Here is a 23,759-nt window from a genome sequence, read left to right as displayed (position 1 = left end):
GAGGAAGAGTTGTGGCTTTGCTCTGAAGTTTAAGCCCCACAGGCAGACTTCTGCTGCCCATGCCACAGCAAATGCCAGGCTCTGCAGCTGTGGGGAGACCACCTCCTTAGCTTCTTACTTGTAACTCCTCCTAAGGTGTTAACTTCTTTGAGCTGCTTCAAGAGGAAATGAGCTGCAGGGGTTTGTAGAGGCAGGAACAGCCTGGTTGGTTTGTCAAGGTCCATGTTTATTTTTATACGGAAAAGGGTTGAAAGCTTATTTAAAAACAGAAGTGCAGCTCCCATTCATCTTGTGGAAGGTCCAAGCCAAGGCCGAGATGCTGCCTGCAACTCTGGCACCAGTCCCAGCCTGCCCTTGCTGCCCTCTTGCAGTCACAGTTCAACGTGCTGCTGCTGCACCGGGAAGCAGATGCAGCTGAGGAGCAGCCCTGGGCTCCGACCCTGCTCGTGCGGCCACAGGGACAACGGTGGCGCTGGAGAGCAGGGGCTGACACTGCCGCAGTCCTGTGCCCTCGGCCTCACTCAACAGGCAAGCACAGCTCCTAGGCTTTGTCATCTGACCGCACCCCACCCCCTCCCCCTCCTGCTGGAAAGTTCTCTTTTCCCTGATGAAAAGCTATGAATTGCATCTCCTTCTGACGGTGAATTCTGTTACCATTTCAGGCCAATCATCTCCTGTCTGTCTGGAGCACAGCCCCAATGCTGCTGCTGCAGAAGCACAACCCATGGCTTGTTCATAGACAAAGGCATCTGGGACATGTAGTAACCTACAAGTCCATCGAGTCCCTGCTGCCTGCACTGAACTCTTTGGGGTTGCTTCACCATAATACACAGAAAAATCCATTGGTGCCTTGGCTGCTCACATTCTGTGAGGGAGTCTAACTGCAGTGTTAAGATGTAATCCAGGGTGGAGGTAGTGATACCATCAGGTGTCTTATGTAGGTTCCAGCCTCCTCTTCTTCAAGCTCTGACTTCTCCTGTGGGGGCTGCAGTCTGCCAAAGAGGGAAACAGTGAGAAACAGACTTTGTAAAAGCTGCTTTTCTGCTTCTAAAAGTGCTCCTCAGCCCTCTTCTACAGAATCACAGAATGGCAGGGCTTGGAAGGGAGCTCAAAAGCTCATCCAGCCCACCCCCCCTGCCAGAGCAGAATCACCCAGGAGCACATCCAGCTGGGTTTCAACTGTCTCCAGAGGAGATTCCACCACCCCTCTGGGCAGCCTGCTCCAGGCCTCCATCACCCCCACAGTGACAAAGTTTTCCCTTCTGTTCCTGTGGCACCTCCTCTGCTCCAGCTTGCCCCCAGTGTCCCTTGTGCTGTCCTTTGACATCCCTGAGCAGAGTCTGGTTCTGTCCTCCCCCCACTGCCCTGCACATCTTTATCAACCTCTTTTTCTAGCTCTTCCTTGTTAGGACACTTAGCTGGAAACCCCAGAGAGTTGTAGCTCACTTTCCCAGCACCTGCAGCCAAGCCCAAGAGAAGAGGAATGTTTCTCCTCCTCTAATTTACTGAGCCAGCTGTGCCACTTGGAAAGCACAGAGCAGTCCCCACGCTTTGGTAGCAGGTACCTGGGCTGTGCTGGTTGGCACAGCTGTTGTTGCTCCTGATCACAGCAGAGGCCTGCAGCTGTGCCAGCCTAGCAGGGGCTGTGTGGTAGTTGGCTCTGTGAGGTGTCCTGTTACGAGTAGTCATCTGATGCCCTCCAGGGTGTGTTGCAGGTGTCTGGGGTCCAGCTGGTGGGTCTGCTGTTTTGTGACCCACCAGCTTAAGGTCAATGCTCTCCAAGGAAATGTCCCAGAACTCAGGATCATCTAGAACAAAGAGGTGATCCAACCACAGGTGGTGCTATGGCACCACAGGAATGGCAGTGAAGTCCTCTCAGCCCACAACTGCCCACTGCAAAAGTTAAACTGTAAGGCACCTTTTGATGTCAGTGCACAGCAGGGCAATGCTGCCACCCTTGTGCTCTGGGCTGAAGCAATGTCCAGGCACTGTGGTGTGAGTCAGAGACAGTTATGGTAAGACAAGTCACCCCTTCCCACCCCAAATACTCTTTCTCTGCAATATCCCTTCAGGAAAAGGGTTTACTGAATACAGATAGAGCAACTGCTGAAGGGCTCCAGTGTGGAACCTCTCGTAGTGACCAACAGCATCTCCCTGCCACTCAAGCAAGGTTAGTAAAGATCAGGCTCACACTCGCACTTCTGTTATTCCAACCTCCTCACAACACTTACACAGCACTCTGAGGAGCTGATTTAAATGCTTTAACTCTGTTACTCATGGCTTTTTGGCTGACCTGCAAAGAACTCCTCTTCCACTGCTTGCTCCTGTTGTGCTGCTGCTGGAGTGCTGTGCTTCACAGGTGTTGCTGGAGGGAGGAAACACGAGGAAAGATCAATACAAACAGAGAAGAACCTTTTTGCTCCTTTGCAGGGCATGAGTCTGAAAAGATCAGCTGCAGCTGCTGCCAGGTACCCTCTTTTTCCTAGGGCTGGCTATGTTTTGGTTAGCAGTAGCAAGGTTCTGTACCTTACTGCAGCTGACAAGAGCAACTGCACTGCTTTGGCACAGCCTTACCCCATCCCCAAGTTTCTGCTTGCCACACAGCTGTCCAGATTTCCCCATGAGTAAAGAACAACATCAGAGCAGCTAACACAATCTATTTGCCTACAACCACCTCAGCTCAGCTGCAGCATGTCAGTGGTTACAGACATGCAGCCACTGTGCTGCATAAAGCTTCAGGCTGGTTGGAAAGCTGCAGTTCTCGTGATGCAGCTCAAGAGCTGCCAGTCCTGTAACTCTGAAGAACACAGAGGGGAAAAGCACAATACTCCTCCTTCCTTCAGCCTGAAAGGTGAGGCAGGAGTACAGTACAGAAGCCAGTTAAACTGATCAGGCTGCTGTGCTGAGGGTAAGCCACGGCTGGCAGCAGCTGCCACTGAACCCTTCCGTCCCGCTGTGCAGCCTTACCCTTCCTGCTGCTGGGAGTGCCTGCTGGAAGCTGCTGCTGCTGCTGCTTCTCCATCTGTTCCCGGAACTGCTGCTGTAGCTGCTGCTGGCGCAGCTTCCGCTGGTAGGTGGCATCGCAGTCCATGGCTAAGGACTCTGCGCGGCTGCTCCTCCCCACAGGAGAGCACAGAGTTAAACAGGATCTCATTATACAGGGCAAAAATGCCTCAAGAAATAACAGCAAGGAGAATGCAGAGAACTAGGCTCTTATGGCATCTGCTGACTGAGGCTGTCCTCGGGCTTTGAAAGGTGCAGCTGCCTCTGGGCCGGGCTGCAGCAGCCTCTGGGCCGGGCTGCAGCGGCCTCTGGGCCGGGCTCTGGGCTGGGCTGCAGCAGCCTCTGGGCCAGGCTGCAGCGGCCTCTGGCAGTGGCCTCCGAGCTGGGCTGCAGCGGCCTCTGGGCCAGGCCGCAGTGGCCTCTGAACCGGGCTGCAGCGGCCTCTGGACTGGGCTGCAGTGGCCTCTGGGCTGGGCTCTTGGCCAGGCTGCAGCGGCCTCTGGGTGGGCTGCAGCGGCCTCTGGCAGTGGCCTCTGGGCCGGGCTGCAGCGGCCTCTGGCAGCAGCCTCTGGGCCAGGCTGCAGCGGCCTCTGGGTGGGCTGCAGCGGCCTCTGGCAGCGGCCTCTGGGCCGGGCTGCAGCGGCCTCTGGCAGCGGCCTCTGGGCCGGGCTGCAGCGGCCTCTGGCAGCGGCCTCTGGGCCGGGCTGCAGCGGCCTCTGGCAGCGGCCTCTGGGCCGGGCTGCAGCGGCCTCTGGGCTGGGCTCTGGGCCAGGCTCTGGGCCGGGCTGCAGCGGCCTCTGGGCTGGGCTCTGGGCCGGGCTGCAGCGGCCTCTGGGCTGGGCTCTGGGCCAGGCTCTGGGCCGGGCTGCAGCGGCCTCTGGGCTGGGCTCTGGGCCGGGCTCTGGGCCGGGCTGCAGCGGCCTCTGGGCTGGGCTCTGGGCCGGGCTCTGGGCCGGGCTGCAGCGGCCTCTGGCAGTGGCCTCTGGGCCGGGCTGCAGCAGCCTCTGGCAACAGCCTCTGGGAACAGCCTCTGGGCTGGCCCGCAGCAGCCTCTCAGCCTGCAGTTTCCATTAGAAATTGACAGCAGCAGTCTCACCTGGAACTGTTTGGCTGTTTCTGACCTGCCGTGGCTGCAGCAGCTTCCGTCTGATCAGGCTTACAATTAGCTGCCAGCTCAGAGTGCTGTCTGCCTCCTGTGTTCTGCCTCTCCAAGCAGCTGCTGTACCTTGCTTTCTCGATTTCAGGCTCACAGTCCTGTCTTTTGGCTGTGCCCAAATCTAACTCGGGGATCTAGTAAAGGAAAAGAAAACAAGAAACCAAACACCTGTTCAGAATTGGCCTTCCTGCCGTTACTGAGTTATGCTTTCTCTACACAGTGCTGCTCGACCTCAGCCTGCCTGCTCCCAGCAGAGTGAGTTAGAAAGCTGAAAAGCTCTTTCAGGATGAAGTCGTTCAGTTAATCACTGAACTGCTGCAGCTTTGTGTGAGCTCAGCAGTTCTGTGCCTCAGGGCTCATCCCTCCCCATGCTGTGTACCCTCTGCAAACCAGGACAGATGCAGGTGACTGAAGGCTGGGTGTCAGGTGAAGGGGCCAGGTGTCTTTTGGGTGGTGCACAGCAATAAGACAAGGATCATTGGATGCAAACTTGAACACAGAAGGTTTCAGCTCAACATGAGGAGAAACTTCTTTGGTGTGAGGGTGCCAGAGCCCTGGAGCAGGCTGCCCAGAGAGGTTGTGCAGTCTCCTCTGGATGCATGCCTGTGCAGATTGCCCTGGGTGATGCTGCTCGGGCAGGGGGGTTGGACTGGATGATCTCTGGAGGTCTCTTCCACCCTCTAACGTTCTGATTCTGTGACTGGGGCAGATTCTGCACCTTCTCAGGCCATCTCCCAAGCTGCTGGGTCTGTTCCTTCTGCCAGTTCTGTTTCCACACTTGCATCAAAGGGCACAGCCAGCCTCTGTCCACCAGGAGGTCACCGAGGAAGGGCCACTCTTCTCTCTTTATTAAAGATGGTTTGGCTCTGTGATTTTACAAATCTTTGGCAATGCTACTACTGGACAATGGAGAAGCAGAGACCTGTGCTGCCTTGGGGAGATGTCACTTTGCATCTGCTCCTGCTGCCCAATTTAGCTAGCCAGAACCATCCTACAAGCCCTAGTCTGGCTAGCAGAGTTTGCTAAGACTTAGTGTGACTATGAAACTCCATGGGTCAGCAGCAGCAAGAGGCTCAGTTTCCTCCATCAGCAAGGTAGGTTGTGGCCTAGAAGCCTACTGCCCCCAGCTGGCACACAGCAGGAGCTCGCAAGATTAATGTTGGTTACTGAGGAGCAACCTCAGTAACAGGCAGGCAGGCTGCAACACTATGCAGCCTGCTGTGTTACACCACAGCAACCTTACACAGCCTGAAAGCTCCTAAGGACTGGGCTGACAGCACTGATGAAGATGTACCGCACAACCTCTTGTCTCTCTCTCTGGACAGTGAACACAGATGGAGGTGCTAGTGGCATTGAATGGAAGCTGAGGCACAGGAAGTTCCATGTGAACAGGAGGAAAATTTTTCTCCCTGTGAGGGTGACAGAGCCCTGGCACAGGCTGCCCAGGGGGGTTGTGGAGTCTCCCTCTCTGGAGATATTCACAACCCTCCTGGATGTGTTCCTGTGTGACCTGCTCTAGGTGCTCCTGCTCTGGCAGGGGGGTTGGACTGGAAGAGCTTTTGAGGTCCCTTCCAGCCCCTAACCTTCTGTGAGTCTGTGAGCAGAGAGACAACACGGCCACAGCTGTCATGGGAGGTCTGGAGAAGGAGACTGCTTCTTCCCCTGCTGATCTCTACTGCAGGCAGCAAGAATTCAGAGCAGCTGTGTTAAAGTGTCTGGGAGAACTCTGTAGCAGAGAGTTCACACAAAGTAGCAGGCAAAGGTGCATGTGTTTAGGGCTGGGATGCAGTGCTGTAACTACTTGCAATGTTTGTAAGGTGAAGGCCCAGGAGCAGGGAGCCTCTCCAGCCCCTCCTCTCAACAGCCCGAGCACCACACCTGGCGTGGAAGCCTGCTGACAGCTCGGAGGTAGTCTTTGTCCAGGATGCAGTTGCCAAGAGCATTCCCAAAGCACCTGAGAAACAAGAGAGCTCCCTGTGACTGCAAAGAACACTTCATGCTCATTTAACTTCTGACAGATGGACACATGCTGATCTCCACTTACTTGAGTGCCCTCTTCAGCCCATCTGTTACTGCCTCCTTTCTTGCCTTTTCCAAGGACAAGGCCTTGGACTTTAGGCCCTCACTGACTCCATACCCCACATCTTCATGGTATGACCCATCCTGGAGGGAAGGGTTGAAAACAGTAGGTGTGAGGGAATTTCTGCACATTCAGCACTTGCTGTTAGATGCTGTACTTCCCTAAGCCTGATGCCTTGGACTCAGCTGGTTGTCCTAAAGCAAGGTCAGTGTTTTGGAAGCCACTAGGTCCTCTGCTGTAGTTCCATCAAGAACCACAGGCTGACCTGTGTGAACTTAAATTCACATCTTTAGGCAACTGTTCAGCTGTAGACAGAGCAAAAAAAGAATCCACTTACCTTCAGCTGGACTCTCACAAATGCACAGACCCCCACGTAGAACTTGCCGTTGTTGAGGTCAACAAAGTCTGTGAGAGGGGAAAAAGCACAGCCCAGGTAATACAAAAGCATGTCCAGCCACATTTTGTCCTTTGAGAACTCATCATTATGGACCACACTTGCTGAATGTGCCCAAGGGACTGCATCATCCTCTGTAAAATGGAGCATGCCTTGGAGAGTATTAAGTGTAGGCTGAGAACGCTGTGAGGCTGGGGCATGTGCTGTGATGCTTTCTGCTTGCTGGGGGCTGGGTGTGCCAAACACTCACACCCTACTGCTATGTGTATACACTTCAGACACAGGAGACAAGGAACAGTTGTGTCACTTCCCATTCAGCTACATATCCTAAACCTTCAAAGCACAACAATTAGCAGTGTGCCCAGGTGGCCAAGAGGGCCAATGGCATCCTGGCCTGGATCAGTAACAGTGTGGGCAGCAGGAGCAGGGAGGTCATTGTGCCCTGTGCTCTGCATTGGTTAGGCCACACCTTGAGTCCTGTGTCCAGTTCTGGGGCCCTCAATTGAGAGACTTGAAGGTGTCCAGAGAAGGGCAACAAGGCTGGGGAGAGGCCTTGAGCACAGCCCTGTGAGGAGAGGCTGAGGGAGCTGGGGTTGCTTAGCCTGGAGAAGAGGAGGCTCAGGGTGACCTCATTGCCCTCTACAACTACCTGAAGGGAGGTTGTAGCCAGGAAGGGGTTGGTCTCTTCTCCCAGGCAACCAGCACCAGAACAAGAAGACACAGTCTCAAGCTGTGCCAGGGGAAGTTTAGGCTGGAGGTGAGGAGAAAGTTCTTCCCAGAGAGAGTCGTTAGCCATTGGGATGTGCTGCCCAGGGAGGTGGTGGAGTCACCGTCCCTGGAGGTGTTCAAGAGGGGATTGGATGTGGCACTTGGAGCCATGGTTTAGTAGTCATGAGGTGTTGGGTGACAGGTTGGACTTGATGATCCTTGAGGTCTCTTCCAACCTTATTGATTCTATGATTCTATTTTTTTTCAGCTAGAAGGAAAAGTTGAAATATCAATTTTCAAAAACAGCAGTGGAGAAGAAACTGTTGCCCATAAAAGGCTTTTTTTTCCCCTATGATATACAAGAAGCCTCCAGTTTGCAAGATTTTGTACAAGGCTTTATCAAGGACAAGCTGCCTGAAGAACTTAATGGGCTGCAATAAAACTCTGCATCCAAACTCTCTACTCCACCCTGCTTTACACCCAAAGCACTGCTAGGTAAGGTACAGCACTCCTGCAAGGCTGACAGAAACATGACACCTCAGCCTGGACAAGAGGAGGATTAGGGGGAACCTTAGCACTCTCTACAACTACCTAAAAGGAAGCTGTAGTCAGGTGGGGGTCAGGCTGTGCTCCCAGGTACCTTGTGCCAAGAGGAGAGGGCATGGCCTGAAGCTGTGCCAGGGGAGGTTTAGGTTGGATGTTAGGAAGCACTTCCTCCTGGAAAGGCTGATTAGGCACTGGGATGGACTGCCCAGGGAGGTGGTGGAGTCTCCATCACTGAAAGTCTTTTAGAAAAGATTGGCTGTGGCTCTTGGTGGCAGGGGTTAGCTGATGTGGTGGTGTTAGGTCATAGGCTGGACTTGATGATCCCAGAGGTCTTTTCCAGCCTCAATAATTCCATGATTCTGTGAAGTTCAAGTAGCTGCACTCTGGAGTCCAAAAGCTTTTCAGTACTCCTTGTGCCTAGCTAATTGTTCTGTAAATATGAGAGGGGTGTGAAAAACCAACTCAAACAATAAAAATCAAACCAGAACCCTCTGTGTCACTACTGAGTGACTTGTTACAGCATTACTTGACTGAAAAGGAGAAAAAGTGGTACAGAAGAGATGCAAACCACTGAAGTAACTTGGTTTATGCCTAGAATTTACCAGCCTGAAGAAAGAAAAGGTTTGTGAAGGCAGAGGGGAGGGCAGGAGGTATATTCAGGCAGCTTTGTTGAGCTGCTTCAACAGCCAGTCTTCAGAGTATGCACAGCAGGACTGAAAAGAAGGGCAACTCCTCTGGCAGGTTCTACTTCAGCTATGAGATGGGAGAAGAGTAAGATTCAAGATATCTCAATAAGCATTTCCCATAAGATTTTTTTCCCCACCCAAGTTTTCTGCTGTAAAAAAATCTCAGGATTTTTGAGCTAGTGGCAGCTTGAAGGAGCTGCAGACAAAGATGGGTGCCTGAAGCTGAGGGCAGTACAAACCTGGCACATTAACTTGCTGGAATAGACAAATTACAAGTGAGTATACAAGTTGGCTCAGAGCTGTCAGGAGTTAAATAGCTTCATTGTAATGTCTCTTGACTGCAGTCACTGAGTGCTCCCACAAGAGATCAGGAAACTTGGTTAGCATAGCTCCAGAATCATCATAACACGCTCAGAATAATGACAGAGTCCAGTGCAAGATTTGAAGCAAAGAGAGGCTCTGTTGTTGTGCAATTTCTCTCATTCTTACAACCTGCCACAACTCCTGGAGATTCTCCATGCCTCTCCCCAGGGTTTTGAAGTGAACAAGCTCTAGTATAGATACTCTAGGCCTTACCTAAGTGGCTTCAGTACCTGTAAGGGGTTAAAACAAACTTCCCCCTTCTCCCCACCCTCCCTCTCTTCCCCACTGCCTGGGAGACAACAAAGCACAGGTAGAGAGGTTTAATGCAGATATACAATGAGTTACTATTCTGTTGCAGGGGTATCAGATGACACCAGAAGAGAGAGGAGAACAACAAAAGGAAAAGACCCCATTGAACCCACACAGGTGCATCTGCACAGGTACCTGGGCCAAGCCCCCACAGGAAATCAAAACAGGAAAAGAGAAAACCCAGCCCCCACCCCAGAGCAGGGAACTGTACAAACTACAGAACATCCCCTGAGCCTCACCAATCCCAGCAGCACTCACTTCTGTCATGCAGCAAGCACTACTCAGAGTGGTGCAGAATATGTGCAGAATATATCACAGGATGTTAGGGGTTGGAAGGATTCTCTGGAGATCTTCAAGTCCAAGCCCCCTGCCAGAGCAGGACCAGAGAATCCAGCACAGGTCACACAGGAACACATCCAGACAGGGATGGAAAGGCTCCAGAGAAGGAGACTCCACAACCTCTCTGGGCAGCCTGCTCCAGGGCTCTGGGACCCTCACAGTCAAGAAGTTCCTCCTCATGTTGAGGTGGAACCTCCTGTGCTGCAGTTTCCATCCTTGTCCTACCCCAGGGCACATGATTCTGTTCAAACCATGACAGTGCCTCACAGGGAAAGGAGAGGAAAGATTTGTTTACCCTCAAGAGACACTCACCAACATTCTGCTGAGTGACTGAATGGGCCCAGCCATTGAAGCCAAACATCTCATTGGCCAGACTGATTACCTTGTGACCCTCAATGTAGCAGACCTGGAAAGCAAAGCGTGTCTACATCAATAACACAGAAACACACACACAAGGGCACACACCTGTACCTGCTTCATTTCAAAGAGGCATCACACCCATCAGCTCACACTGTGGAAACTCAGGTAAGGTCCAGGGTCAGATATTGTGACTAAAAGCATAATGGTGCAGGGTTTGAGGCACTGGGATGTCCTAAACCACAGAGAAGTCTCCCAGGAGGTAGACAGTCCAGAAGATACACACCAGAAAGTGTACTCTTTTCTCTTTCATTCCCACAGTGCCTGCACCCCTAGACAACTGGCTGCAGAGTCAGATTCTGGTGCTCTTTTCTCCCCTCTGTCAGCTCTCTGGAGGGAGGCCTCACTTGGTAACATGGGAGAGCATCTCAGGCCTGTTGGTGGCTTGCATGGCCCTGACTAATTTGTCCTGTGCAGTTTTGGTCTGTTTAGGCCTAATGGAAGGGAGGCAATACTTGGGGTGGGGGGAAGAAAAGGAGCACTGGAGGGTTTGGTTTAGTCTGGTTGGGGGCAGGTTTTTGGGAGGTTTTCATGCATGCTGTGTTCTTTGGAACATGTATTAGGTCTTAGGGGTTCATGTATGCTGTATCTTTCTGTGTATTTTTGAATACAATTCTGTATTTCTCTCCAATTCCATGAGAGTGTCTTTAATTTACTCTTCTGGGGGCAGTAAAGTTACACCTGCCTGCTCTCTAAGGAGAGACATGCAGCTTTAGGTTCCACTGATGGGCAGGTAATATGAGCCTCTGTATGGCATAAGCAATGGAAGGCAGAGCTAGCAAGTACTGAAGAAGGTAAAACACAGCCAGTGTCAGACAATGCTTCATGGATTCCAGCTTGGGGGGAAAACAAGACCAAGGAGCTCAGTGTCCCAGCAGTGGATCCATGTCCTTGCAAAGGGAGAAGCACTGCCAAGCTGCCTGGCTTTGGCAGAGCAAGAGGAACCTGTGACTCGGTAGAAGGCAGAATTTATGCTGTGCACATTGGCTTTTCTATTTGGGTATTTGTGGTGCTTTAAGCCTTAACTGGGAGTTAAGAACTCAGATGGGGGCAAGGCTGAGAATCTCTCCCCTGGTCCCCACTCCTCCCTCCCAGCAGAGAGGGTTAAAAAAAAGGGAAGGAGCAAATCCACCAAGCAATGATTTGGAGTCGGCCTGGAAGTAGGGAGGTAAAGAGTTTTCTTTAAACAAAACAAAACTACATATATCTCAATAACAGGTAAGGTTCACAAGGGCAAGGAACAAGGATAGATGGGAGGGGGACAAAGAGGAAGAATACAAAACCAGTCTCTCTCTGAAGAGGCATGGAGGCAGCAGGGAGAAGGATCAGGCCCAACCACTTGGCAGAGGAGCAGGAAGGCAGCCTCAGTAGCTCTCATCCAGGAGAGGCAGGAGCCAAAAGGAGAGCTAATAGCTGCAATGTCCTGCCTTTTATACCCTAGCAGGGCAGGGAGGGGGGAAGACTCAGTCTCCCAAGGGGGAGAACGCCCTGCAGGGAGGGCAAAGCACCCACAAGCCCTCCCCCCTGTTGTGTTTCTGTTCAGAATGGGCATTAACCACCACAGTATTAAACCACCAGTGGGAAATTAACTGAACAAAAACCACCCAAACAACTTTTTTTACCCTAGTTTTCCTGAGGGGGTGGAAATGAAGTTGCAACAGGTGTGCATGGCTGTTCCTACCTTCTGTCCTCCCCCAGCTTGCCGGCTGCTGATGTACTCCGGACCCAGCCTCTGGCGAAGAGCATGCTGGATAGCTTGATATTCACTTGCTGTGTATTGATACTTGACACAAGGAAAAGACAAGATAAATCTTCTCAGCCTCCCTGGTTTAGCTCCCTTTTTCCTTCAGCTACCCCTTCTTCATGCCATTTTCCAGGGACAGTCCCTGCAAGAGGGGTTTGATCTGTTCCAATAGCCAAACCTCTCCTACTCTGTGTTTGGCTCTACTTAAACTTCCACATTGTCTCTGACTGACACTGGGATGCAGACCTGCTACTGAGGGGCACAGGTTCAAAGGGAGGCTGCACCTGCTTATACCATACTCAAGAGCTATGTCTAGATGCCTGGCATGAGGAACAGAATAACTACACCACCAAGGAGTCTGTTCAGCCCAGGCACTGCTCTTTTTTAGTTGACCTTTGTGCACCGGTGCAGAGGCTGTGTGTAAGCATGCTCCAGGCCATCTGGGAGTAAGACTGAAATGAGCCCCATTTTTAAGGAAAAAAGAAAAATTATAAACCTTTTGTGAAGAATTCAAAGCAACTTATTGTGGCTTCTGTCAAGGGGGGAAAATGGTCTGTAGGGAACTGGGATAACGGATGTGACTCCGGCCGTGCTGTATCCAGCTTTAGGATGAGGAAATGCACAGAGCAGACTTCCAGAAGCATCAAACTTGCATTTCATAGTTTCATAGTGTCAGTCAGGGTTGGAAGGGACCACAAGGATCATCTAGTTCCAACCCCCCTGCCATGGGCAGGGACACCCCACACTAGATCAGGCTGGCCAGAGCCTCAGCCAGCCTGGCCTTAAACACTTCCAGGGACAGGGCCCCAACCACCTCCCTGGACAACCCATCCCAGGGCTTCACCACTCTCATGGTGGAGAACTTCCTCCTCACCTCCAGCCTGAATCTCCCCACCTCCAGCTTCATTCCTTTCCCCCTAGTCCTATCACTCCCTGAGATCCTGAGCAGTCCCTCCCCAGCCTTCTTGGAGCCCCCTTCAGATACTGGAAGGCCACAATGAGGTCACCTCGGAGCCTTCTCTTCTCCAGACTGAACAGCCCCAACTCCTTCAGTCTGTCCTCATAGGAGAGGTGCTCCAGCCCTCTGCTCATCCTTGTGGCCCTTCTCTGGACACCTTCCAGCACCTCCAGACCCCTCTTGTCATAGGGGCTCCCTCTCAGGCAAAAGGAACTGACCTGTCCGAAGCAAGCAGCCGAGCTGCCAGTGCCGGTGTAGCTCTTGCTGTCCTTCCCTTGCCCTTCAGGCATCACTAAGGATGAGAAAAAGGAAACACTGAAGGTAAGAGAACAAACAGTCTGTATGAAGATGTGCCACAGAGCTGCTGAAGTGCACTGCCCAGTGAGTAGAACACTGCTCACACAATCATAGAATCAGTAAGGTTGGAAGAGACCTCAAAGATCATCAAGTCCAACCGGTCACCCAACACCTCCTGACAACTAAACCATGGCACTGTTCTGTAACAGGTGTGGTGGTGTGGTGGTGAGAGAAAGTTCAGTTCTCTCCCCCACACAAAGAAACCACGGCTAACTCAGTGGGAGAAGCAGAGATGGATTAAAGCTGTATTTACAAGCAGGATGAAATGCAGATGGATACATACACAATAGACAGTAGTTACAATAGATACAGAAATACACAGCAAAGAACCTAACTCGCTCCTCCAGCCAGGAGGGTCCCCCACTCTGTCCCCCCTCTCTCCCCCTACCTCCCTTTTTTCCCAAAAAGGGTTAGAGAGAGAGAAAAGGTCATTATTAAGGAGGAAATTCTGTTAGCTCAAAGTGTAGGCAAGAATTATTCTGATCTGTTAGTTCAAGGTTAACTCTGTCCAGCAGCTGGTGCTCAGAGAGAGACAGAAACAGACAGGCTGAAAAGACAAGACAGAACAGACTGAGAGTCAAACTGAACTAACACTTAAAGTTGCATTCTACCAATCTGGTGGTGAATGGTGCCACAGCCAGCTGGCAGCCAGGCACCAGTGGTGTGCCCCAGGGATCAGTGCTGGGCCCCATCCTCTTTACCATCTTCATTGATGATCTGGATGAGGGCATTGAGTCCATCAGCAGTAAATTTGCTGACGACACCAAGCTGGGGGCAGGAGTTGATCTGCTGGAGGGTGGAGAGGCTCTGCAGAGGGACCTGGACAGGCTGGGCAGATGGGCAGAGTCCAAGGGCAGGAGATTGAACACATCCAAGTGCCAGGTTCTACACATTGGCCACAGCAACCCCATGCAGAGCTACAGGCTGGGGTCAGAGTGGCTGAGAGCTGCCAAACAGAGAGGGACCTGGGGGTGCTGGTTGATGGTAGGCTGAACATGAGCCTGCAGTGTGCCCAGGCAGCCAGGGGGGCCAATGGCATCCTGGCCTGCATCAGGAACAGTGTGGCCAGCAGGAGCAGGGAGGTCATTCTGCCCCTGTACACTGCACTGGTTAGGCCACACCTTGAGTCCTGTGTCCAGTTCTGGGCCCCTCAGTTTAGGAAGGAGGTTGACTTGCTGGAACGAGTCCAGAGAAGAGCAACAAAGTTGGTGAGGGGTTTGGAGCACAGCCCTGTGAGGAGAGGCTGAGGGAGCTGGGGTTGCTTAGCCTGGAGAAGAGGAGACTCAGGGGTGACCTTATTGCTCTCTACAACTACCTGAAGGGAGGTTGTAGACAGGCAGAGGTTGGTCTCTTCTCCCAGGCAAGCAGCACCAGAACAAGAGGACACAGTCTCAGGCTGTGCCAGGGGAGGTTCAGGTTGGATGTTAGGAAAAAGTTCTACACAGAGAGAGTGATTGCCCATTGGAATGGGCTGCCTGGGGAGGTGGTGGAGTCACCATCACTGGAGGTGTTCAGGAGGAGACTTGATGGGGTGCTTGGTGCCATGGGTTAGTTGTTTAGGTGGTATTGGATTGGTTGATGGGTTGGACACGATGATCTTGAAGGTCTCTTCCAACCTGGTTTATTCTATGTATTCTATTCTATTCTACCAATGAAATTGGTTTAGAATATCTTGTTTTCCTTATCTTCACCAAAACATTCAGCCAGAGTGTTCCAGCAACTCTCCCTTTCTTAAAGGCACAGCCTGAAACGGTCATGGTTGGACATTACAGCAATGTTATACTCTCACCCTATGGAACTGCTGCAGCCTTGGGTGGGGATTTGCTTTCTGAGGTTGTTGCAGTACAGAACTTATAGAATAGAATAGAATGGACCAGAACAGAATAGACCAGAACAGAATAGACCAGAACAGAATAGACCAGAACAGAATAGAATAGGAGTAGACCAGGTTGGAAGACACCTTCAAGATCATCGTGTCCAACCTATCATCCAACACCACCTAATCAACTAACCCATGGCACCAAGCACCCCATCAAGTCTCCTCCTGAACACCTCCAGTGATGGTGACTCCACCACCTCCCTGGGCAGCCCATTCCAAAGGCCAATCACTCTCTCTGTGTAGAACTTCCTCCTAACCTCCAGCCTAAACCTCCCCTGGCACAGCCTGAGACTGTGTCCTCTTGTTCTGGTGCTGCTTGCCTGGGAGAAGAGACCAGCCTCTGCCTGTCTACAACTTCCCTTCAGGTAGTTGTAGAGAGCAATAAGGTCACCCCTGAGTCTCCTCTTCTCCAGGCTAAGCACCCCAGCTCCCTCAGCCTCTCCTCACAGGGCTGTGCTCCAAGCCCCTCACCAACCTTGTTGTCCTTCTCTGGACACCTTCCAGCAAGTCAACCTCCTTCCTAAACTGAGGGGCCCAGAACTGGACACAGGACTCAAGGTGTGGCCTAACCAGTGCAGTGTACAGGGGCAGAATGACCTCCCTGCTCCTGCTGGCCACACTGTTCCTGATGCAGGCCAGGATGCCATTGGCCCTCCTGGCTGCCTGGGCACACTGCAGGCTCATGTTCAGCCTACCATCAACCAGCACCCCCAGGTCCCTTTCCACCTGGCTGCTCTCAGCCACTCTGACCCCAGCCTGTAGCTCTGCCTGGGGTTGCTGTGGCCAATGTGCAGAACCTGGCACTTGGATGTGTTCAATCTCCTGCCTTCTTAAATCCATTATGCTACATATGCAGAAATGGCTACTTTCATCCTAGCAGCACAGGCACTGGGCTAGTCTTCCATCAATAAAAGCAGCAAGGGTCAGCCCAAACTGCATGACAACAGTGCAACAATTCTTGCATTTAAAGAACAAATAAATTACTCATGCTACTGAAAAAAAAACAACTCAATCAACAGCATCTGAATTCTGTGCAAGAGCAGAGACAGGGAGCAAAAAGGAATGTTTTGAGTGCTTGTTCCAAGTAATATACTGCTAACACATGGTTTGGGGCATTTCTTTCTTTTTCTTTTAGGTAGATATGAATGCACTGTGCCATTCCAGGCAAGGAATAGAATAGAATAGAATAGAATAGAATAGAATAGACCAGACCAGACCAGACCAGACCAGACCAGGTTGGAAGAGACCTTCAAGATCATCGTGTCCAACCTATCACCCAACACCACCTAATCAACTAACCCATGGCACCAAGCACCCCATCAAGTCTCCTCCTGAACACCTCCAATGAGTTAAACAATTGCCCTTCAGACTGTTCAGCACTTCCTAGATCACTTCCAACATTTATTAACACACATACTCTGATGAAAAGGAGAGACAACTCTCTAAAATGTTAGTTGTCTATGCCTGGCTTGTCAGCTGTGGTTTAGGCTGGACATGAGGAAGTTCTTCCCAGAAAGATTGGTCATTGGAATGTGCTACCCAGGGAGGTGGTGGAGTCACCATCCCTGGAAGTGTGCAAGAACCTGGATGAGGCACTTGGTGCCATGGTTTAGTTGATCAGATGGTGTTGGGTGATAGGTTGGACCGGATGATCTCAAAGGTCTTTTCCAACCTGGTTAATTCTATTCTATTCTATTCCATTCTATTCTATAATCACAGTCTTGTTGTGATGGCAGTACCCCAACTATGCAGAGCTGAAGACCATACAGAACCTGTAAGAACTGGGACAAGCTGTAGTTCAGTAGATGGCAGCCTTTTCCAAGCTACTCAGCACTGCACCACCACTCCACCCTGCTGCTGGGGAACTGCTCTTGCTGGGAGCTTATGCAACAAGCATGCAAATGGGCTGAGCAGCACTTCTACACCAGCCCACAGAGACAATCTTGTATTGTGTTTGCTGACTACAACTGGGAGTCCATGGGCAGGGCTTCTGTGTGCCATGTAGCACAAATCAGTCATCTATAAGGCAGCTTGAGATATCAAAATGGGGTGAGCAAGCCTGAAATTCTCTGTAGAGAGCACTGATTGAGTGGTCAGTCAGAGCCTGGCTAGGTTTTGGCCAGTAGAGTTCACAGGATCAGAGGATGTTAGGGGTTGGAAGGGACCTCTGGAGATCTTCCAGTCCAACCCCCTGCCAGGGCAGGACCAGAGAATCCAGCACAGGTCACACAGGAACACATCCAGACAGGGCTGGGAAGGCTCCAGAGAAGACTCCACAACCTTTCTGGGCAGCCTGCTCCAGTGCAGTACTCTGGGACCCTTACAGTAAAGAAGTTCTTCCTCATGTTGAGGTGGAACCTCTTGTGCTGCAGTTTCCAGCCAGTGCCCCTTGTCCTATCCCAGGGCATAGTGAGCAGAGCCTGTCCCTGTCCCTTCGTTTCTGACCCTCAGCCCTCAGCTATTGATAGACATTGATCAGATTCCCTCTCAGTCTTCTCCTCTCCAGACTGAACAGCCCCAGGGCTCTCAGCCTCTCCTCCCCAGGCAGTGCTGCAGTCCCTTCAGCATCCTTGTAGCCCTCCCTTGGACTCTTTCAAGTTCCTCTGGAACGGGGGAGCCCAGAACTGGATTCAAGGATTCAGATTATAAATAGATTATAAATGATTATTAAATGTTATAAATAATATTAAAGAGTACTCAAATACTATTCAAGTGTTATTAAACACCATGACTTATTAAATAGCTAATAAAGATGGGTTTCTCTTGTACTCCAGATTCAGCACCATTTCAAACAAGTTGTTTTTCCAGTCTCTAAACAGGGAAGCCAAACTTTACAGAGGACTTGGCAAACAACTTACAGAAAGAGAGTATGAGCTGGTCCCTTGGCAAGCAGGGCCACTGGCAATGATGCCAGGTGCAGCTACAGTCTCCTTAATTTTGGTTGGCTGCATTCTTCCTCTTTGGTCTGGAAGTTGTTGTTTGCCCATTTGAATGTGTTTCAATCAAAAGTCAGCTGCAATTTGTGGGCAATCCATTTGGGTTTGGAAGAGAAGTTACTGTTACCAGGAGAAAGCCTTCTGCTTTCAGCAGGCTATTTCCCCCATTAGGCAAAGAGCTCATTGCACTGTGAGGGAGACAAGTAGAAAACACAAACAGATAGTAAGTGTGGTGAGTGGCAGCAGCAATCAGTTTGAACCACTGAAAAATTTCTTCCCCCGCTCAAAACAGCCTAAATCAGATCCTAACCATGATGAAGCTGTTGGGGAAAAAAGCAATGCACAGAACAAGTGCATTTACCTACATAACCCTGGTGCAGGCTTGCCCCAAAGCTGTGTCCAAAGCTGTGTCCCAGCAGGGGGGTGGTGTTTTGAATGCCAGGATCACAGAGAACACCCAGTTGGAAGAGACCTCCAAGCTCAACCAGTCCAACCTTTGACCCAGCACTGAAGGGTCAACACCAAACCATGTCCCTAGGCACCAGGTCCAGGGATGGTGGCTCCAGCACTGCCCTGGGCAGACCATTCCAGTGTCTGAGAACCCTCTCTGGGAAGAAATATTTCCTAGCACCCAGCCTGAACCTCCCCTAGCAAAGCTTGCAACCATTTCCTCTGCTCCTGTCTCTTGCCACCAAGGAGCAGAGGCTGCCCCCTCCTCACTCCAACCTCCCTTCAGGGAGCTGTAGAGAGCAATGAGGTCTCCCCTCAGCCTCCTCTTCTCCAGCCTGAACACCCCCAGCTCCCTCAGCCCCTCCTCATTGCCCAGGGGCTCCAGGCCCTTCTCCAGCCCCATTGCCCTTCTCTGGACACTCTCCAGCCCCTCAATGTCCCTCTTGTAGTGAGGGGTACAGAGCTGAACACAACACTCAAGGTGTGGCCTCAGCAGTGCTGAGCACAGGGGGATGATTACCTCCTGTCCCTGCTGGCCACAGTGTTTCTGATCCAAGCCAGGATGCCATTGGCTTTCTTGGCCACCTAGGCCCTGCTGGCTCCTATTTAATCAACTGTCAGCCAGAGCCCCCAGGTCCCTCTCTGAGTTGCAGCTTTCCAACCATACATCCCCAAGCCTGCAGTTTGCCTTGGGGTTGTTGTGCCCCAGGTGGAACCACTATGAAGGCTATTTTTTGTATATGTTGTGCACCATTATCAGTCTAAATTCCCTAAAGACTTCCACCTTTAAGGAGACTCTGAACAAGATACAGGATCTTTTTCTGAATGAGAAGTAAAAAATTCTGCTGAGAACAGCTTCACATCATATGGATTTAATCCAAAAGATCAGATGCTGCTAGAGAGAATCCTACCAATGAACAATATGAAAATGTGTCTCTCTGCCCTGCTGAGACCACAGCTGCAATCCTGTGTCCAGTTTGGGGCTCCCCAGCTCAAGAGAGACAGAGACCTGCTGGAGAGAGCCCAACAGAGAGCCATGAGGATGCTTAGGGGACTTGAGCATCTCCCCTGTGAAGAGAGACTGAGAGCCCTGGGGCTGTTCAGGCTGGAGAAGAGAAGGCTGAGAGGGGATCTGATCAATGCCTATCAATAGCTGAGGGGTGGGGGGCAAGTGGAGGGGGCCAAGCTCTTTTGGGTGGTGTACAGCAATGAGACAAGGACCAATGGATACAAACTTGAGCAGAGAAGGTTTCAGCTCAACATGAGGAGAAACTTCTTTGGTGTGAGGGTGCCAGAGCCCTGGAGCAGGCTGCCCAGAGGAGTTGTGGAGTCTCCTTCTCTGGAGCCTTTCCAACCTCACCTGGATGCAGACTGCCCTGGGTGATGCTGCATTGGCAGGGGGTTGGACTGGATGATCTCTGGAAGTCCCTTCCAATCTCTAACATTCTGTGACTCTGTGTCACTGGTTTTGTATTCAAATGATGTGAAGCTTGGCTGAGGGAGACTGATGATGCCAGTTTACTTTCAGGTTTTTTTCTAGCTGGTGAAGCACAGCACAGCAGAGCTCTGCATCTCCAAGCAGTTGTCAGAGCATCTCAGAGTGACAGAACCTCAATTTCAAACTGTTTAGAGTATGAGTTTGTAAGACAGAAAAGATAATTCTGCAAATGGAGTCATAAATTGCCCACAACACCAGAGCCAGGAGCTAGGGAAGACAATATGGTTCCACTCTTCAGCAGCACACTCTCCTCACCACTGACCTCTAACCTTTTAACTCACATTAAACATTAATACTGCAGTCAATAATAAGCTATTGACTGGAGAACAGAAGAGCTTCAAGCACCTTCCAGGGTCAGGGCAGTGCTAGGAGATGGCCTGACTCATAAAGCAGTGTTAAAAAAACCTCTTTGCAAATCATGTTGAAATACTAAAAACTAACATTGAACCAGAATTGCTCACTATCAGGGATGGCACAGGCAGTTTATCATCACTTATCAGTCCCAGGCACTGCTACAGGCTGGGCAGGGACTGGCTGGAGAGCAGCCCTGAAGAAAAGGACCTGGGGGTGCTGGGGGATGAGAAGCTCAACAGGAGCCAGCAGTCAGCACTTGCAGCCCAGAAAGCCAAGCAGAGCCTGGGCTGCAGCAAGAGAAGTGTGGCCAGCAGGGCCAGGGAGGGGATTCTGCCCCTCTGCTCCACTCTGCTGAGACCACACCTGGAACTCTGTGTCCAGTTCTGGAGCCTCTGTTCCAGAAAGGATCTGGAGGTGCTGGAAGGTGTCCAGAGAAGGGCCAGGAGGATGAGCAGAGGGCTGGAGCTGCTCTGCTATGAGGACAGAGTGAAAGAGTTGGGGTTGTTCAGTTTGGAGAAGAGCAAAATCCAAGGAGACCTTCTTGTGACCTTCCAGTATCTGAAGGGGGCTCCAAGAAAGCTGGGGAGGGACTGTTTAGGGTGTCAGGGAGTGATAGGACTGGGGGGAATGGGAAAGAAAAACTAGAAATGGGTAGATTCAGATTGGATGTTAGGAAGAAGTTCTTCCCCATGAGGGTGGTGAGAGCCTGGCACAGGTTGCCCAGGGAGGTGGTGGAAGCCTCATCCCTGGAGGTTTTTGCAGCCAGGCTGGCTGTGGCTGTGAGCAACCTGCTGCAGGTGAAGTGCCCATGGCAGGGGGTTGGAACTGGATGATTTTTGAGGTGCTTTCCAACCCTGACAACTCCATGATCAGTTTTGAAACCCAGCAGCCATTGTCACTTTTGCCTTGCAAAGGGTCCAAAGAGTGAAAAATGCATCAGAAGCACCTTATGAAAGAGCTAATTCCAAACAGTTCCAGATTTCACATCCATCTGCTTTCTAAGACTGGACATCCTTACACATCATTTCTTTGCATTAACCTGCAATTCCATACAGAACATATTACATGAGAAGTAGTAAAGGGCATTTTTTCCCCCCACCAATTAGCTTTCAGTATTACAAAAAGTAAAATACAAATAAATGTTCCTGAAAGAACAACCACTGAAGCTGGTTTGCAGTAAGAGGTGCTCTGTTTTATCACATCAAGGGGTAGGACTGAAGGGAAAAGGAAGCAACTTCCAGGTGTGAAACATTAACAAAACCAAGAAGTGAACAATCCACTTTGGAGCAGCTGCTTTCACATGTATCAAGATGGAGAGAAATAAAAGAGCTTGTCCTGGAGACAGTAGCACAGTCTCACAGTATCACTAAGGTTGGAAGAGACCTCAAAGATCATCGAGTCCAACCTGTCACCACAGACCTCATGACCAGACCATGGCACCAAGTGCCACATCCAATCCCCTCTTGAACACCTCCAGGGATGGGGACTCCACCACCTCCCCAGGCAGCACATTCCAATGGCTAACAACTCTGAGAAGAACTTTCTCCTCACCTCCAGCCTAAACCTCCCCTGGCACAGCTTGAGACTGTGTCCTCTTGTTCTGGTGCTGGTTGCCTGGGAGAAGAGACCAACCCCCACTTGGCTACAACCTCCCTTCAGGGAGTTGTAGACAGCAAGAAGGTCTCCCCTGAGCCTCCTCTTCTCCAGGCTAAACAACCCCAGCTCCCTCAGCCTCTCCTCACAGGGCTGTGCTCAAGGCCTCTCCCCAGCCTTGTTGCCCTTCTCTGGACACCTTCAAGTCTCTCAATGTCCTTCCTAAACTGAGGGGCCCAGAACCGGACACAGGACTCAAGGTGTGGCCTAACCAATGCAGAGCACAGGGCACAATGACTTCCCTGAGACCAGACCTGGCAGAAGTATTACTCAAATACCATACATTATTTATCTGGGCACTTCTTTCTAAAAGCCTGTCAGATTGATTTATAACCACATCACTTATGCAGAAGCCACTTCAGTCATTGCAAGGAAAAAAGAGCTGGCTTTTTAACTCAAGAGTAATGGCTGGGGACTTAAAAGGGGAGGCAGCTCGTCCAGTTGTAACTGCAGAAAGCCTGCAGTGTTGCCAAACCCAATGACAAGACATTAATCCACACTGGAATATGAAACATCTGAAGGCTGTGAGAGCTGTGGGAGGTCTGTCAAACTGCAGATCATAGACCCCATGGTGATTACAGACACAGATGACACTTCTGGCAGCAAGACCCTATTAAGCTGACACATTAATTAAGTTACCACCAAAAACCTACAGCTCTCCAGCTCTTTGTTTTTCTGTTCTGCTCCAGGTTGACACTGGCTGTTTTGAAACAGAAAACAATTTACGTCTGCAACTGACAACACTTCAGGCATGGGCAAGCCTGTATCATTTTCATCCTGGGTTTCTTTTTGGCAGGAATGGAAAGTATCCCTTTTGGGGATACTTTAGGCTTGACAAAAGCATTTTTACATTACAGCATGCACTTACCTGCACCAGCTATTGCTTTTCAGAAATGACTTTTAAATGGATTCTCTGTTTGAAAAGGTTCAGGTTATTGGGACCTCAAGCTATGTCAGCTGTGCTAATGGTGAGACGTCTGAAGTACTGCATTTATTGCAACAAGATACTACTTTCAATAAAGTCAATTTACATGTCAACAGCTGTGCCACTCCTGCGGTTTTACATATCTATCCAGTTTACTGTAACCTCTCACTTTAGTGTCCTCTAGGAAAAGGGTTAAGGAACTCTTGGGTTTTGGCTATCTAACAGCTCGAAATCGCACACAAAAAAATCCGGAGCAGGCCCCTATACGCCCGGCTGAAAGCAGACTGGAAATCTTCTAAGGAAGAAGCATTTATCAGGGAAACCGACGTTTGCCCAAGGTAGCAGCAGGGCTTCAGCACAGCCTCTTCGGGAATGCCACAGCCTAAGACAGACTTTTCCACCCGAGGAGAGCCGCGCTGCCTCCCGCTGCCCCAGCCATTTGGCGCTCACTCGGACGGAGCTCCGAACGCCGACTGGGAGCAGCTCCGCGGCCTGGGGACCTCGAGCCGGCAGACGTGACGGCAGGAGGCCGGGGGATGCAGAGAACCGAGGGGGGGCGGGCTGCGGCCAGGGTCCGGCGCGACTCGACCTCCCCCAGGAGGCGCTGCCCCCTGGCCAGCGTCGCCAACGGGCACCCCGGAGGCAGCACCGGCCCCGCCGCGCGCCCTCCGGCCAGCGGGTGGGCCCGCGCAGGGCCGGGCTCTGCTCCCGGCTGCCGCCGCACCTCCACCAGGGCGGGGGAGTGCTCCTCGCCCAGCCTGCCTTGCGGCGGTGGGCTGCTGGACACAGTACCTGGGCCGAGGGGACAGTCTCCGTTCTCCAGCGGCAGTTCGCAGCTCCCGCCCGGGGAGGAGGAGGAACAGAAAAGAGGGTGGGGCTTCCGGAACAGCCGCTACGGCACAGGAGAGGAGTCAAAATTCCTCTGGCAGCGAGAGGCGGTGACGCAGCGCCGGGGCTGCCGAAGTCCACGCCCACCCTCGCAGAGGGCCCCCCCCACCCCAAGG

The 23,759-nt window shown here is 51.5% G+C and overlaps 1 protein-coding gene across 1 annotated transcript; it reads right to left on the bottom strand.

Annotated features, from left to right (window-relative positions):
• Positions 1–691: 691 nt before the first annotated feature.
• Positions 692–23,633, bottom strand: RAD52 (RAD52 homolog, DNA repair protein). The gene is made up of 12 exons (XM_054168190.1): positions 23,548–23,633; positions 12,922–12,995; positions 11,683–11,784; positions 9,897–9,990; positions 6,577–6,644; positions 6,204–6,322; positions 6,038–6,113; positions 4,100–4,293; positions 2,968–3,116; positions 2,294–2,365; positions 1,566–1,808; positions 692–992 (listed from the first exon to the last, which is right to left on the bottom strand). Exons 2-12 carry the CDS (start codon positions 12,991–12,993, stop codon positions 934–936), a joined length of 1,248 nt encoding a protein of 415 aa, XP_054024165.1. The 5' UTR covers positions 12,994–12,995; positions 23,548–23,633; the 3' UTR covers positions 692–933.
• Between the last annotated feature and the right edge of the window lie 126 nt (positions 23,634–23,759).

The sequence above is a fragment of the Dryobates pubescens genome, chromosome 15, assembly GCF_014839835.1.
Source record: "Dryobates pubescens isolate bDryPub1 chromosome 15, bDryPub1.pri, whole genome shotgun sequence".
Taxonomy (NCBI): Eukaryota; Metazoa; Chordata; class Aves; order Piciformes; family Picidae; genus Dryobates; species Dryobates pubescens.
Note: the sequence above shows the minus strand (reverse complement) of the source record. Positions and strands in the feature narration are given on the sequence as shown.

Excerpts from the sequence above, each read along its gene's own strand:
- RAD52 (XM_054168190.1), bottom strand. The coding sequence starts at position 12,993 with ATGCCTGAAGGGCAAGGGAAGGACAGCAAGAGCTACACCGGCACTGGC. Across the intron at positions 9,991-11,682 it reads AAGCTGGGGGAGGACAGAAG|GTCTGCTACATTGAGGGTCA; the intron begins GTAGGAACAGCC and ends TTTGCTTTCCAG. Across the intron at positions 3,117-4,099 it reads AAACAGCCAAACAGTTCCAG|GAGCAGCCGCGCAGAGTCCT; the intron begins GTGAGACTGCTG and ends TCCTGTGGGGAG.